General features: G+C 41.2%; 1 protein-coding gene across 1 annotated transcript in view; it reads right to left on the bottom strand.

The window, feature by feature from the left end:
- The window catches only part of opcml (opioid binding protein/cell adhesion molecule-like), a 161,904-nt gene that overhangs the window by 44,899 nt on the left and 100,290 nt on the right, over window positions 1-16,715 (bottom strand). The window contains exon 3 of the mRNA XM_084565523.1: window positions 9,446-9,571. Within this exon, the coding sequence (XP_084421649.1) occupies window positions 9,446-9,571 (126 nt within the window). The remainder of the gene's footprint in view (window positions 1-9,445; window positions 9,572-16,715) is intronic.

The raw sequence follows: 16,715 nt of genomic DNA, 5'->3' as shown, positions 1-16,715 counted from the left end.
CTACGCAGCTGCCTCGAATGTTAGCAAAACGACGACAGTTCGCTTGATGGAGACAGCATTCAGATTGGTGGAATTCGATGATGGTGGATCAGGAAGTTCAGAAGCTGACGAATGGGTGAGTGGAGATGAAGGTGGATTGGGGAGGAACCAGGAAGTTGAGAACAAGACGAATGGGTGGAGATGAAGGTGGACTGGGGAGGAACCAGGAAGTTGAGAACAAGACAAATGGGCGGAGATGAAGGTGGATTTGGGGAGGAACCAGGAAGTTGAGAACTGGATGAATGGGTGGAGATGAAGGTGGACTGGGGAGGAAGTTGAGAACAAAACAAATGGGTGGAGATGAAGGTGGATTTGGGGAGGAACCAGGAAGTTGAGAACTGGATGAGTGGGTGGAGATGAAGGTTTATCAAGGAGGAATCAGGAAGTTAAAACCAGACAAATGGGTGGAGATGAAGGTGGGCCAGGGAAGAAACCAGGAAGTTGAAGTTGTCCAGACCCGATAACTCAAAGCAGATTAAACACACACACAGAAATACTCTGGGCCGTAACACTTCAATAGTCCAGAAGCATCAACTTAAGGCCTCTGTTTAATTACTACCATGTTGGCCAGCTACAACTGTTCAATTTCACACAATTTGCCATGTATAAAATGTCCTTAATAGCATTTGTAAAAATTTACAGGCAACAGGCATTATTCTACAGAATATTAGAAGTTTGTTTGACATTCATGAAATTCATGAAATTCTTACATAACTAACAAACAAGAAGGGATCATTTCCCTTCTACAAAGTTTTATTATTTTGGTATAATAATGCCTTCACAATAACAGATATGTCGCACTGATGAGTAATTCCAACAAAAGTGTGTCTGCATTTATTATCTTTTGTCCTTTCCACTTACATCTCCCCAAACTCAGAAAGCATTTAAAACAAGCGAGAGAACAAGCAAACAACTCCACAAAGGCCTTTGTTGTGAATGGCCTCTTTGGCGAAGTCAGCCATCATGAGATTTAAAGTGTTTGCTCCGCAGGGAACAAATACATGAGGGTTTTCCTCCAGCACTCTCTCTGGCATGCCTTTATTTTTGCCTTTCATCTTTGTTCCTTTATTTTATGATTGTCCTGAAAGGGTACGTCAAGCTTCCCCCCAGTCTCTTGTGGATAATGGTGAGCAACTCGAGGCCTATTGATTCAGGAAATACTACAGCCCAGAAAAGGCTCGATGAGAATCAAGGGTTTGTCCTTGGTGACATTTTTTATATAATAGCCGGTATTTGATCTTTGGAGCTGTACAACAAAATCTTTGGCTGTGTTATTATGTATGCGAAATTAAAATGAATAAATCATGCGGCGTTGACTGTCAGTGACTGTAGAAACTGACTGTAACACAGATTATCTTTTTAGGGAATTATGAACATGAACATTAATCTGCTTTTGAAGCAACCATTCCAAAACTGACAAGTGCACTGGCCAGTCTGACAGAACTTCATATCTCTCATTCTTTTCTATGTGACTAAAAGCTCACCAAAGCTTTACTCTGACGACCAATGGCATCTGTATACATTACAAGAGGTGATCCACCGCAAATGTCGTGTGTGTGTCCACCAGGTCTTTGAGCAATGCATTACTTTTGATCTTAGCACAATTTCAGACTTTAAGAAAAACAGACTATGTGTATAGGTATATGCGTAAATGCCTGTAAACATTAACACCACCTCAGTCATCACATTGTTTTTTTGAAATTACAACATCTCATTGACAACTGTTTCCGTTTCTGTTGACGAGCATGAAAATTTATTCTGCTTTAGCCAGCAGTAATTTCCAAGCATACATTTTTAAATAACACAGTAGCTGTGCTGTGAGATCAGCTACAGTGACATTTAAAAATCGTATAATTTAATAGTGATCTCCGGCAATGACAATATGTTGACTTGAAAATAAAAAGTATATCCCAAATCTATTTTACAACAAACATGTTGCCTGGTATAACACGGTATAACATTGCCTGCTCTCCATAAGCAATGACGCTGAACCAGCATGTACGTACATTCACCTAAATGAAATGTAGATTTCATTAGTGTTACACACTTGTTGTTTCTGATATGACAAGCTGTGAAACAGGGTCTAGTCCCTTGAAAACAATACGCGGTGTCAAGTCGGCAAGATAATTTGCTAACACTTTATAATGACTGCACACTATGAAGCAAGGTAGAGTTAAAGGCTCAGTTATCGTCTCAACAGAAAAAACAAGGCAAGCACATACATGCAAAACAGATATAATTATTTCAGCTGTACACGTGATAAAAAATGAAAAAAAGATACAATTTACAAAAAAAATACAATTTTCTGTATACTTCCAGAGAATATAACTGCAGTTAAATTAAACTAGACCTCGACAATCTGACATAAAAGTACATCTCATATTGCCAAATGTCTATCAATGTAGGAGTGACACTTTATACATGATGAATGAAGTATTTACTAATGTTTCATAGTGTGTACTTCAACCAAGGAACCATTAATAAAGAGGACCTGGCACTGTACAGGGTCAACACAGCTTAACTGCTGAAGGCGGCAACTACTACAATGCAGTGGACATTTAAAGAGACATATAGTCTTAAGTTGAAATGCATGCAAAGGGAAAACCGTGAATCTTCAACTCTTGTAAGGCAAGAATGACCCAAAACAGAGGCACTGGCAAACATCCATCTGCAGTCTTGAAAAAGTGACATTATGGGACTAAGTAACTTTCACTTTAACCATTTATGAATCTCCAAAGTGCTTTCAGAACACACGGATTGCCCAGACTAGTGTAGCTAGCTTTGTTTGTTTTTTTTTCCTCAGGCCTCAGCCTTCTACAGGGTTGCATGATCACTGTAATAAGTATGCACATGCTGAACCAATTAGGAGGGAGCTGTTACACTGATGGACCTTGGCCCTGTGTTCACAATACTGGTTGCTGATGAAGGGCAGGCAGTGGGGGGGTGGGGAGTTGAGTCTATAAATTTGAACATCATGAGGAGAAATAATTGCTTGTCCTAGAGGATCCATCCAATGTGTACATTTTTTATTTATTTTTTTGCCTCCCGTGGAAGTGTTCTATCGAGTGTACTGCCTGTTAGTATGCACCAACGTGACATTTTTGCTGCTGGTATTAATTCCACTCACTCAGCTCAATATACCATGCTATGCTAAATACCAATCAAACATCCTGTCATGTTTTTTTTTTTTCTTCTCATTTTAAAGTATGTACAATAGTCGCCATGTATGTTCAGTTCAGTTTCATTTATAGTAGTGTCAATCCACATCGTGTCTGGAGGCTTTGCAGAAACTGGAGCCTTGTGGTTATAAGCATTTTGGAGAACTTGCCTCAGTTCCTCTGTGGATTTAGGCTGTAATAACACTCTCTATTTCTTCTCATAATCCTACTGTACATGACTCCCTGACCAGGTCTCTATGAGGGCTGGATTGTCTATTGCAGGTTTGACTCTTCGTTCTCCCTTTCTCTCTCTCTGGCTTAAAGGGGAACTACTGTTTTTTATAACCTTGACCTTATTTCTGGCATAAAATATGATTGTTTACTCACCCATATAACTTTTGTGTAGTTTGTAGTCCTTCGGGAGATATTTAGATCTGCGTATATCCATATAGTGGGAGTGACTGGGTCACCGAAACGCAGCCTCTAAATAACGCATTATCTGCCGCGAAACATCAAGAGGTGCTACTGCAATGGTTCGTCCACAACCACAGAATTGGAAAAATATTAAGCCATGTTGCAAAAAAATAGCAGTAGCAAATTACAGGTAAACAAGCTGAACATTGCGGGTGCGCACAGTGCTCAGAGATGACATCATCCTGGTCAGAAGACATCATCCGGGGTCCGTAGGTCAATCTACAGACCCCAGATGATGATAACTGGTAATTCGGGGACTCAACGGGAATAGCACTAGTGTACAATAACAAAACAGTGGTGAAATGAACGAGTTTCGTGGCAGATAATGCGTTATTTAGAGAGTGCGTTTCGGTGCCCCAGTCACTCCCACTATATGGATATATGCAGATCTAAATATCTCCCGAAGAACTACAAATTACACAAAAGTTATATGGGTGAGTAAACGATCGTATTTTATGCCAGAAATAAGGTCCAGGTTGTAAAAAACAGTAGTTTCTCTTTAAGGTAACTGTTTATGACAATGGCAATTGTACTGCGTGATAAGATAACTATCAAAACTGATCTACACTGGCTTTTGTGCATACATGTACGAACTCAGGTGGCTCATAGCATTGTCTTGGCATGAGATGCATCAATGAACATCACGTAAGCTTTGAAACCCTGTACCTTCCCTCCGTTGGGTGATACTGAAGGATGGGGCGTCTCATTTGACCATAAAATCTACAATGGTGTTTTCCTTGAACGGTTACCTTTTCATTTCTTTTCTATTGTCATGGTGCTGCCAGGCCTGTCATCAGCTTTAGAGTGATTAACTGCATGCTGCCGGTTGAAATGGACCTTATTTTCTAACCAGCTGGCCTCCACTCTTGATGTCAAATGGATGTGTGACGCCATTAGTGCCGACAGGCAAGACAAAGTGGAGGCCTCCTCCACAGCTTGAATGTCCTTGAATGTTCTTCCTCTCAGTGGACATCTTGTGAAGGGCTGACATGGAAGACAACGGGGTAGTTATGAGTAAGGTTGATTACAGGAGAGAGTCTATGGAGAATGTGTAGATGAACACGACTGATGAGCCCTGTTGTCTGTTGGGTGTTCAAGTTTAGTTCACGCCTGCAGTTTAGCAACTATGGGAAGTGTTGAGGGCTGTAAGTGAGTGAGAGAGCTGGTAACAGGCTCAGCAACAAGCACGTTCAGCCACAGTAAGCCCAGAGGAAAAAAATATGTCTACCAGACTGTCACCACCTGCAGTCCTTAAAGCAAAGCCAGTGCAGGCCCAATATATATCAAACATATTACTATCACTTTGGTCATTTTTACCCAGCACAGCGCAGCATCTTTTGCATTTGTCAGCAATGGGAATACCAATTCAAAGTCTGTAGTTTCTGAGGATATTGTGCAAGGTATCTAATTCCTTTTTTCTTATGATGGGTCTTAACAACATAGTGAAATGTTTTACAGGTAAAGCACGCAGAGAAAAGAATCTATTTCCTTCTAAAACACCAGACACAAGTAAACATAAAGGCTTATCTTGATGCATTTATGTTGCGACACAATTATTCTTTGAAACAGAAAATAAACCATTCCACAAATTTTGAGGAATTTTGCAGCTCGCATGTAAACCGCTCTGTGTCCTCGAGGACAGAATACATGTAAGGGTTGAAGGCCCCATCCTCTTCGTTTCATTTAGAGTAACACCTGCACAGATGCTGTTCCTTCTCCCACTGATAACTGCATCACCGGTGTCAGCAGGCATCGCATGTGTATTGTTCTTAATTGGGAGGCAACATCACTCAAAATAGCGCGCCGTTCGTTTCTGCTGTGCAGCAGTGTGAATGGCAGTCATCAGGAGGCTAACGACAAGTTGACAACATCTGTCTGGGCTGCTGTGGTTCTGTCAAAAGCGCTCAGCCCTGCCAGTTTTTGAAATGATGGTCCCTCAGATGTCATGTAAGCTTTTTGCTCCACAATTTACTTGTCAGGTCTCAAAATCTGAAACACTGAAAAAAATAAAATAAAATGAAGCCAGTTGGGGACAAAATTCCAATCACCAAGGACCTATATTGTAGACATTCACATTATGTTTGGTTCAAATCTATTTTTTTCTGTTAATATGCAGCTGTTTGTATTAATTATACACCGATCAGCCACAAGATTAAAACCACGGGTGACGTGAACAGCACTGACCATCTTGTGACAATACAATGTTCCGCATTCGTATCGATGTTACTTAGACATGTAGCATCCACCTAGACCAGGCCAGGCACCCCCCACCCCATAGCAATGACACTCCTTGATGGCAGCACCCATCCCCAGCAGGATGCAGCCTCATGTTTTGGAGGCACAATATCAGGAAGGTGATCATAATGTTAAGCCTGATTGGTATATATTAGTACACAAACATAATTCTAAATTACAGCACTGAAAGGGAAGGGGCTTGTGTGTGCTACCTGGTTATCACATAGCTCTAGTATTACAGGAGTTAGTCACAGCACTTCTAAAGGGCAGCGTGCATTAAAGCCATCTTTCTGTGCTCGGTAATTTGAAAAGGAAAGGCACAGACTAACATCTGAGTGACTGCACATTCACAGCCCATCTGCCTTAATGAGTCTTAATGGGCTGGAGGGATCCATATTGCATTGTCGACTGAATAAACTGTTTCCCTCCGACCATATATATTTTAATCCTTTTAGTGGCCGGCAGCCAGAGAGTCGCTGGACAATGCTGAATAATTTATGTAGTCCTCCTCAGCTGAAATGGGACCGAGCCTTGCAGTGCACAAAATAAAGGTGAGACTTAAATTGACAGGGTACACATATTAAGTAAAATACCATAGAGGCTAGACATTTATGGGCTGCTACTCTCCACACAACTCTAAGTTATGTCACCATCTCTATTGGAGGATTTATTGGAATGCACTATAGAGGCTTTATGGTCTTGCTGCATTCTGTGCTGCAATGGGAACAAGGTTCATATTAAAACAGTGTCAGGGTATCTGACAATAGCTAATACATTTCAAGCTTTGATATTGCTTATTTCTTCCACGTTGGCAAGAGACTATTTTCTCATGTTGCTTGTCATTTCAGAGTGAAAGGTGAGCCATCTTTCTGAATCATCAGCCGCCGCGGTACAATTGCTCATGTTCCTGACACCATGTGAGTGTGAAAATTTAAAATGCCACACCACGGAGAAATGAAAACACACACAAACAAAAAAAAAAAAAAAAAAAAAGCGAGGCAGCTACGTCTCAGATTTGAGACGTTGAAGAAATGCAGTTAAGCTCCGGGAGAAGGCCGCTCGGTTTAGTGCCGGACTTACGGGCGCAAACACTATCCTCTGAGGGAGCAGTCCATTATCGCCGGTGACAAACATGAAAAGTAAACGGTGACCAGCTAGTCTGGGAAATGTCACTCCGCAGGAAAAACATTTAAGATTCTGACTGCCAGCGAGAATTTCTTTCGCTGCCCAAAACATCTCCCCGAATACTCTCTCTTTTCATTAGTGCAACTCAGAGAAATGTCAAGTAAGATAACCCATTATCATCCTTGTTGACACACACACACACCCAGAAAGTGGCAGAATACCAAGCTTCCTGGCTATGCTATTATATTCAAGTGCGATTCCATTGCTTTGTTTACACTACTCTTGCTGTTGTGCACCAGCACAGAGTTGGTAGCGAGAAGTTACTTCCTTTCTTTGGGCTTCTGGGGCAAGATCAAGCCTCACGACTGATACACTGCTAATGCTTCTGCTGCAATTTAATGCCGAAGTAGCGTATTTCCGCTTCAGCGTTTCCGGCTGCTTTTCCATCTCCGCAATTTTCTAATCGATTGTTTCGGATAAGTAAAGATGGAACACATCGAGGAAAGGTTGGCTGAGAAATTGCGCCGAAAGTTTCAGTCGTCATTGTTGAATGTGAAGCAGGAAGTGGAAAGTGAAGCAGGAAGGAGAAACAAAAAAATTACCCGACTGGCAAAAAAGACACATCGCCAACTAGTGAGCCAGATTGACAAGCGCACAAGTATGAATCGCACCGGCACTGGCTATATGCACAGGTTACGCCTTCTATGTCCCACAGAAGTCCTAATCCATGTTTTGTACAGATCAAAAGTGAACTAAGTGCATGTGAAAGCATCTTGTTATTGTTGAAGCTGTTCTTTAAATGCACACTTTAAACAAAGGGTTTGTGATATTAAAAGTAAATACTGGTGTGCCGGGCTGTGGGAACCAGAATCTGCTGGCCCTAGATAATAGGTAGGAAGAGAGAAGCAGCTGGGCTGCAAGCATTCATGTCATGTTGGAGGCTGAACATCTGATTCTATAGAGAAGCGGCGCATGACTCATACAACCGCTGAATGCTCAGTGGGATGAGCGGAGCTGACACAATTAGAACACAGAGCGCACCGACAAGCGCGCGCATACAAGCCGCACAAAGCTTCTTGGCTCTCCTTCAGGATGTGAGGTGCCGACAACGCAGCCGCAGCCAGCTGTGGCCTCCAGTTAAATGACTGGAGTTGCTTCCTGTCAGGCCACAGGTTGTGCAGCTTCAACCCCGCATGTACCAAGTTGAAATAAAACTGGACTGTAGTCAATAGATTAAACCCTGGCATCGCTCGTTTATAAATCCTCTTCCGACTGCTGTGCGTTAACACAAACGCCACAGATTAACACTCTGCTGGAGGTGATGTGGGTGAATATTCATTTGAAGTAAGTGTTGGAGGTGTGTTTGCTGTGTGGGAGTGTTGAAATCAGGCCGAGTGTGTGTGTGCGTGAGGGGATTGGTTCAGTCACCTTTATGTTGAGGTAATGCTGCTGCAGCCGTAAGCTTGTTGCATGCTCTGCAAGAAGCGAGGAATTTGTTGTCGCGCCTACGACTGCGAGAACAAGAAAAAAGTTTGTTCTGGACAGGTGATTTATACTTCACGAGAAGTCCTCATGGGGCCCTCCCACTGCAGCATACGTCACACGCGCTAAGCATTGCGGGAGATGCGGGAGACAGACGACGAGAGGCGATTTTTGGACGTACAGTCGTTCTGACAGTACTGATCACGACGTTCATTCAGCATGCACCCACACACAGTATGCCGATCCCTACCCAGGAGAGATTAGCGGTCACACTGCTAATATTGCGCATCTGGGAGCTCACAGAGTGGCTGCTAGCATTTCCCGCTTTTCTGCATTAACCACGCCCAATTTCTGACCAATCACAGAAAATTTGCTGGACACCAACACAAGAGAAAAAAGTTCTGCCCGGTCTTGAGAACAAGCTGTGACAACTCCCAAATGAGAACTCCCAAAATTACGTCAGCGAGAAATTTGTTCTTGCACCGAGGGCTGCAAGAACAAATTTCTCGCTTCTCGTGGAGTATGTAATAGCCTGACATGACACATACAGTATGTTTCTGACAGTAGGAAAAGTTAATGGAGCAATTTTTAAAATACATTTGTTTGCAAGCTTATGTAGATTTATATTTGTTTGTACATAAAGGTAAGTAGGTGTATGCTTCATTTCGTATCACAAAATAATACAGGCCACATTGAGAAGTTCTCATAGTAAGTATATGCCCTTGCTTGCCTGAGGAATACATGCCTCAGTGAATATAATCAGAAAAAAATGCTATATGTTTAAGTCAAAGAAGTAATTTAAACTGGATTTTAGACAGAAGAGTCACCAGTGCACATATATCTTAATATCAATCTTCAATGTTTGTGCTGTTACAGTATTTGAGCCTCAAAACAATAGCCACAGAAATACGATAAAGTAATTTATGGCTTACCCCTTGGCGAATGATGTTTCCATATGATGTTGGCCTCAGGTCGACCGACTGCCAGGCACATGAGATTGACGTTGCTGCCCTCGTTCACCGTGACGCTCTTCGATATGTTAGTGATCCTGGCAGGTACTGAGGGGAGAAAAACAAAATCGTGATTGATGTCTCTCGTCCCATTAATGACACACGGGCAAAGAGCTCGCCGGTCCACGTGAGCGTGATGAGGTTAAAAATAACCGCAGGGTTTTCGGGACTCAATTAGCATGAAATTAGCTGACAAATCTGACAATTCTCTGGCTCGCCGTGGTGTTACACATGATTGATTTTCTTCATCGTGCCACACTGCTCATTAGACAAGCATCGGGCTGATTTGAAGTAAGACAAGATTTCATCTCTCCGCCCAGGCCGACGTGATTTGTGCATGTGAGAAATAGTTTGTGTGCGTTGGGCCTGATTAAGCGACGAGAGGATGGCCTCAAATCAGGGGTCAGGAGTAATCCTCTTCTGCTGTATTTTAACTCTCTCATGGTGAGTTGGACTTTAAGAACATTAATGGAACATGCAGGATTCATAAATTAAAAATAAAAAGTCACCCGTTATCCTTTTAACACCTGGGGTTGAGGAACAGAAGGTACATTACAGTATAAACAACCAGAAACAGGAATTATAGCGGAATTTAACATTTAATTTAAGCCTACTAAAGTACAAAAACATGACCTATAGACTTTAACATCATTTGTGCCATATGGTTTTACTCCGGTCTCTACTGCTTTATGCACAAAATCACTAAACGCAGCCACCATCTGTCTTTCACCTCAACCAAGAGTTGTTTGTTACTAAATCAAAACCATAAGATACTGCACAATGCTGTAGGGGTGTGATTATGTACCCAATTAAATGTGTCATATACCACACATTTATACACTTGATTTAGACCTGAGCATTGTTGTTCTTTGTTACGTGCGGCTCTGCTTCCTGTCTCCTCCTGGTCACTCCTCCCTTGGCCTGCCGGGCGCTCCGGTATAAGGTGGGGAGAGGAGTGGGATAGGGCAATCGCTCTCTTGCTCACCCTCTTGTTTTTTTTTTTGTTTTTTCCCGTTAAATATTCACTACTAGAACCTGGATGTTAGAATTATGAGATAACACATCCTAATCATGAGAAAATGTAACATAACCTGACGTAATGCCATATGTCCGCAAGTACTGCCGTTGTCGTGACCTTTGAAAAATGTGTGCACCTCAGTAGAGATATGTAAATAGACTTTGAAACACGTTTTCTGTTGCAGTCTGGTTTAAGTATAAAAATGTTTTTTTATTTTTATTTTTTGGAGAAGGTGTTTTGGCTAATTTCTCCATCTTGCATAATAAAGAAAAACAATACCGGGGATTAATCTGACGCATCGCGTGGATTTGATGTCTTGGTTCCCTGAAGGGCTAATAAGCAATTGTTCGCTCCCTGTCAGCTGATCGCATAACTCACTAATTGTAATGTAAAGTTGTGTAACGCTTTATTTCCGTAGCTCATAATTTGATTTGACTCTCTGTGATTAAGGCTCTCACTGGTTAAACATGTACGCCGGACAAGTTTAAGAAATAACTGGCATCCGCAGCGATGTAACACGCAACGCAGTTAAACAATAATGAAAAGGTGTGCAACGGAAAATATCTCCTTTCACATTTTCGTTCTAAATAAAAGGAGTTATAAATAATGTGGTCATGGTCTGTGCGAGGGGGTCAGGTTCGGACGTGATGGGCTACTCTGCATCCAATTGACCTTTGCATCTACAGATTCAATTAACATGCACGCTGAAGGCAGCCCATCACTGTGCAGCCTGGTCCTCTAAATATATGCACAGATAGATAGATACAGCAGCTATATATATATATATATATATAAGCATACCTTGATTCACACATTAGACTGAGCAGACAACAAAACTGTGAACAGCGAAGTGATTATTTTCTTTAAATATTTTATGGACTAGTTGTTCTTTCCAAACTGTCAACAATTATTATTATCTGGCTGGGGTTTGTTGGCGTCAATAAATGTACCTATGGTAGTGACGCAACTTTACTTTCACACGTTCCAGTAGGTTTCTTCCAGCTTTGCCTGTACAGAAGCCTCCCCTCTAAACTACCAGCAGGTCGTTGATCTCCATGTGGACCTCCATAACGCTCTTCTACTGGAGTAGCAGCATAGATTCTGCTCAGCACTTCCCTCGCTCTGGTTTTGGCATCGTTACGTGCCTCAGTGGCAAAACACAGTTTGGAATTCAAATGGAGCGGCCAGATAAGATGCATCTGTAGAAACCCAGCAATGATTTGCATTTCAAACCACTCCCAGCTGTGGTTTTGCATCCAATTTGTAAAAAATAAATAAATAAAGCACATTTGTAGCAGTTTGCTGTCCGGCCAGTTTATCCTTGCTGTTCCGTTCCTTGGCATTTTTGCCACTTGAACAGGAACTTGTCGTAGCAGGGAAGAGCTGTTATGAAAGTAACCCTCAGAAAGAAAAAAAAAAAAGAAGAAAAACAACATGTTTTTCAAGGGTAGCATTGGAAAAAGAACCCAGTTTTTTTTTACAACCAAGAGCTAAAACAGTGTGTTCTATCAATACCAGGTGCTATTTTGCAAAAAAAAAAAAGAAAGAAAGAAAGAAAAAAAAAAACGACTTCAGTGTAATTTCACTTTAAATAAAAGTTGCTAATTGTCACTTCCGTCATTCAAGGTATCTTGTGCTTGGCTCATTAAACCTCTGTAGAGTTCCTGTCTGCCTAGTTGTCACAGATGAGACATAATTAGTATTTAAGGGTTTAGCACTGCAGTAAATCTTGGAGGAATCTTTGTCTCATTATACTAGAAGCTAGAAAATGATGTAATCTTTTATAAGAAATGACATATTGCACAGCATACATGTACGCATATTTAACAGGCTGTATGTAACATGGACCCGAAACACCACAGCATTCACGTAGGGGGTTTGGCAACGCCTCTAATTCCTGAGGACATTAAGGAGAGCAAGCAAGCCCCCAATCATCATGACATCCTTCTACAGAGGCAACATTGAGAGCATTCTGTCGAGCAGCATCTCTGTCTACTCTGCAGAGAGTTGTTCGCACAGCAGAGAGGATCATAGGCGTCTCCCCACCCCCTCCCTTCACAATATCTACAGGTCGAGGTGCATCAGGAAAGCTTCCTGCATCTTACGCGACCTCTCCCGCCCCATTCCACTTCCTCTTCTCCCTTCTGCCTTCGGGGAAACGGTTGCGGAGCATCCGGGTGAGAACACTCAGGCTCAGCGGCAGCTTCCTCCCCCAGGCCATCAGAATTCTCCCTAGTGTCCACGCTCCAAAGACTAACTAACCCCACATCAGCATGCACGACGCACTCCCATACGATCACACACTCCCAAACCTTACACAAGCCAATTTCAGCCGAGATGGACGCTTGCATAGCAAATATCGCAGTGCTATTTTGTACAGTTTTTCTAAATATATTTATGATATTTTGTACTAAATGCATCTGTGGTAATTTGGACTTTTTGGCAATGGCATCAGTAGCCATACTAGCAAATAATTTACAAGTAACAGCAAGTCGCAGGAGATTATTTACCAGTCTGTTGTTGCAAGCGCCCTCTACTTTGCTGTGGTTTGTTGGGGGAGCAGCACCAGCAAAAAGGACACAAGCAGGATCGACAAACTGATCCGAAAGGCTGGTCATGTTATTGGCAGCGAGTTGGAGACGTTTGTCTCAGTGAGGGACGGGAGGACACTGGACAAACTGCTCTCCGTCATGGACAATCCATCACATCCACTACACCAGACAATAGAGGGGCAGGACGCTCTACAGGACTACAGGACTTCTTTCATACCATTCTCAGTCCAGATGTGTAACAGATAACTCCATATTATTCATGTTAATGGACACTATTGTACCTCACTATCATTCCTGTGTATATCATATATATTCTTCCATCTCTATTTCCTGTACTTTTGTTCATATGCTAATTTGTACATTTTTGCTTATACTATTTTCATTTTATTTTTCTTATTTTCATTTTATTTTATTTAATCTTTCTTTTACTTGTGGTTCTTAAGAGTGTTTTTTATGTGCAACTAAGCTACTGTGACCAAGCAATTTCCTTAGTGGATCAATAAAGTTTATCTAAGTCTAAGTTGCTCTTAAACTTAAACACAGTTATCCTGTGTAGTTGTAAATATAAACAGCAGTTTACATTAACTGTACAGTTAAAAGTTCCACTTGCACATCTGCATATGTCCATTTTAGAAAATCTTTTTGTATCATAATATTTTGCAGTGTAGTAGAGTAGAGCAGCAGTAGTTGCAGTTGTAGTAGTTATTGTGTGTGTCTTGTCAATAAATACTTTGCACAGTCGGACTAAAAGAAACAGTATTTCACACCTCTTAACGCATTGTGGAAGTGACAATAAACACAACTTCAATCTTGACTTCAGTCTTGAGGTATATGCGTCCCTCAGGTAATATGTCAAATTTGGTTTTTGAATTTGTTCCCGAAAACTGCACCGCCTAGACCAAAGGGATCTTAATTCGTGATCTTAAATCACCAGATGCCGATATATCCTGACAAATTGTTGCTCATGCACCGAGAACGTATATTTTAGGACAAAATCATTATGTCTATATATGAGACTAACTAAAAGTTGACCATACTGACAACAGCATGGAAATAAGCTGATAAGATGATAAATGACCTAAGAGCACTGTAGCCAACAACAATAAAAATGTTATTAATGATACAATTTCTCAGGGATTACTGTATATGTTTACAGAAAAGGCTGAGATAAGAGCAAATAGCAGTCCCTGAGCAGGTTAAGAAAAGCTAAAAATGTGAGATTTAAACAATAATGTAAATGGCACTTTGTAGTATGTGCAAAGCAGAGCCACTTTATGCTTTCTGCAAATTTCCTCCATGAACCAGGCCCCTGAGGATATCTGTAAAGAAGTCCATTAAATTTCTTGCAAAATCTGAACGGTGGCAGTCCGCAGTGAAGATGCCTCCCTGCAATCGTCTTCCATTACAGCAATTAGACCAGCGCCACGGAACTAATGTGATAATAATTCATTGCAAGCGAAAAAATGCAACATGTTGCACCTTTAAGAGGCTCTAAATAGGAAGGGGTTGAAGCGCGGCGGTTCGAGGCAACGCTTTTCTCAGCCACGCTGACCTCAAGCAGAGTGGAATGAACAAACATCTGTGTGCAGAGCAGGTGACAGGTCCTGGAGCTTGTTAATGCCGGTGGCCAGGTGATTAAAAACACAGCTCTCTTGCCACCAGGGCCGCCGGGGGACGTGAGCGATGGCCTGGGGACACGTCACTCTTCATGTCAGCAAGACCAAAGTGTTACACCCGGTAATTAATTAGAAAATAGAATCAAGAGGCAGCCCAGAGAGGAAAATTATGCTTTCTGTTGCATCTGGGCACAACTGATGTGACTGGATTTCTCCAATCTGCAATACTTTATTTTTTCTCTATTGTTAAGCGTCATCCCGCTTGTGTTTCAGACAGAGAAAAAGGAGCAAAAGTGCAACAGTGTGTCACTATCAGCAGGGCGCAAGAACAAGAACACGATGTTATGGGAAGCATTGTCAGGATACCGTGCATTGTTGTGCGTGAGAATATAAATCATACATTAATGGCAATTCCCCAAACAGACAATGCAATAGGGAGATGTGTGTGGGGATATTTTAGTTCCAAGTTCTCCTCATGAGAAAAGATTTCAAGAAACTGGGTTTGAAGGGTCAGGACAATTCAAAACAAAAAGTTCTCAAAAGTAGGCTGAGCAACAACATCGTTCTTATCTCAGGGGATCGTCGCTTCATGCCCACAGCTACCTGGGAAAGATCCAGAGAACTTAACTTTAGCAAACGTGACAATAACACATTGAACTACTTTATGTACCGCTGAGGAGTATATACTGTAACTATGCACTAATGCATACTTTATGTATAAGCTGATAACCAGTGTATGGTGTATTTACATTTGGAAATTGACTGTAACCAATGCTGCAGGGGCAAATAGGTAGAAATCCACTATCAGAAAAAGTGCAAAGGGAGAAAAAGGGACTTGAACCTTGTGATGAAGTTTAATACTTTTTTACCACCAAAAACCTAAGGCAAGACTTTACGTAGCACAAGGTTTATGGAGCCAACTTTTTCATTAACTTAAAAAATAAATAAATAAAAATAAATGAAATTGAAAGCTCAAACTTTGATCTTGAACTTTGAAAGATACAACATTGTACCCTCTTGCATAAATAACACATTTCCACTTTTCAATATTTTCAATAAAAAAATGAAATGTAAATCTGAAAAGCTGAAACCAAAAGAAAGAACTCAAACATAATTCTTTTTTCAGTGAAAGTGAAAAATGAAAATAAGTAATTTATTCAAAAGAATTCTAGACCTGAATCAACATTATCTGTCAGCTGAAATAATAAATAAACTTTCCCTACACTTTTTTTTTTTTTTTTCCAAAGTTCAAGATTAAAATTTGAGCTTTTAATTTCAAATGTTTTTTTTTTTAAGTAAATGAAACTTTGGCTACATAGACACCGTCCTTGTTTTAGTAGGTGAGTGTTTGTGATTTCATCCCTTTGTTGAGTGTCTCGTTGAGAGTTCAAGATGTGTTAAGGTATTTGTTTTATGTATCTGAGGTAAGTTTTATTTGTCACAATGCACAATTATACATAGTGCTCATGTGCATTGTGATCCTATGTATCCTAAAAGATCCTATGTTAAGACATTTCCCACTGTATTAAATGCTCTGCTCTTACATGTTGCTTTTCTACGCTGGTGGCCCCCAAAGTCTATTTCTCATTCACTCATGACACTGCTGCCATTCAAGGTGATCGTCTGCCAATCAGAGAAACTTTAAATTCAGTGTGTTGTCCAAGGACACTTTGGCAGGTGGAGGGACCACCTTGCAGCAACAACTGCCTAAACCGTCTGAAGTAGAAGTGCTGCACAATCCTTGAAGTTTATGCATGTACACTGATCAGCCACAATATTAAAACCACTGACAGGTGAAGTAAATAAAATTGACCATCTTGTGACAATTCAGTGTTCTGCTAGGAAACATTTGGACATGGCATTCATGTGGATGTTAGTTAGACATGTAGCACACACCTAGACCAGACCAGGCACCCCCACCCCATAGCAATGACACTCCTTGATGGCACCACAAGAGGTTGACCTGGCCTCCAAATTCCCTAGAATTTTAATATTAAAAGTAGAAC

Source organism: Chelon labrosus (genome assembly GCF_963514085.1).
Source record: "Chelon labrosus genome assembly, chromosome: 17".
NCBI classification, from domain to species: Eukaryota; Metazoa; Chordata; class Actinopteri; order Mugiliformes; family Mugilidae; genus Chelon; species Chelon labrosus.
The sequence above is the reverse complement of the archived record's forward strand: the minus strand, read 5'-3'. Positions and strand labels throughout refer to the sequence as shown.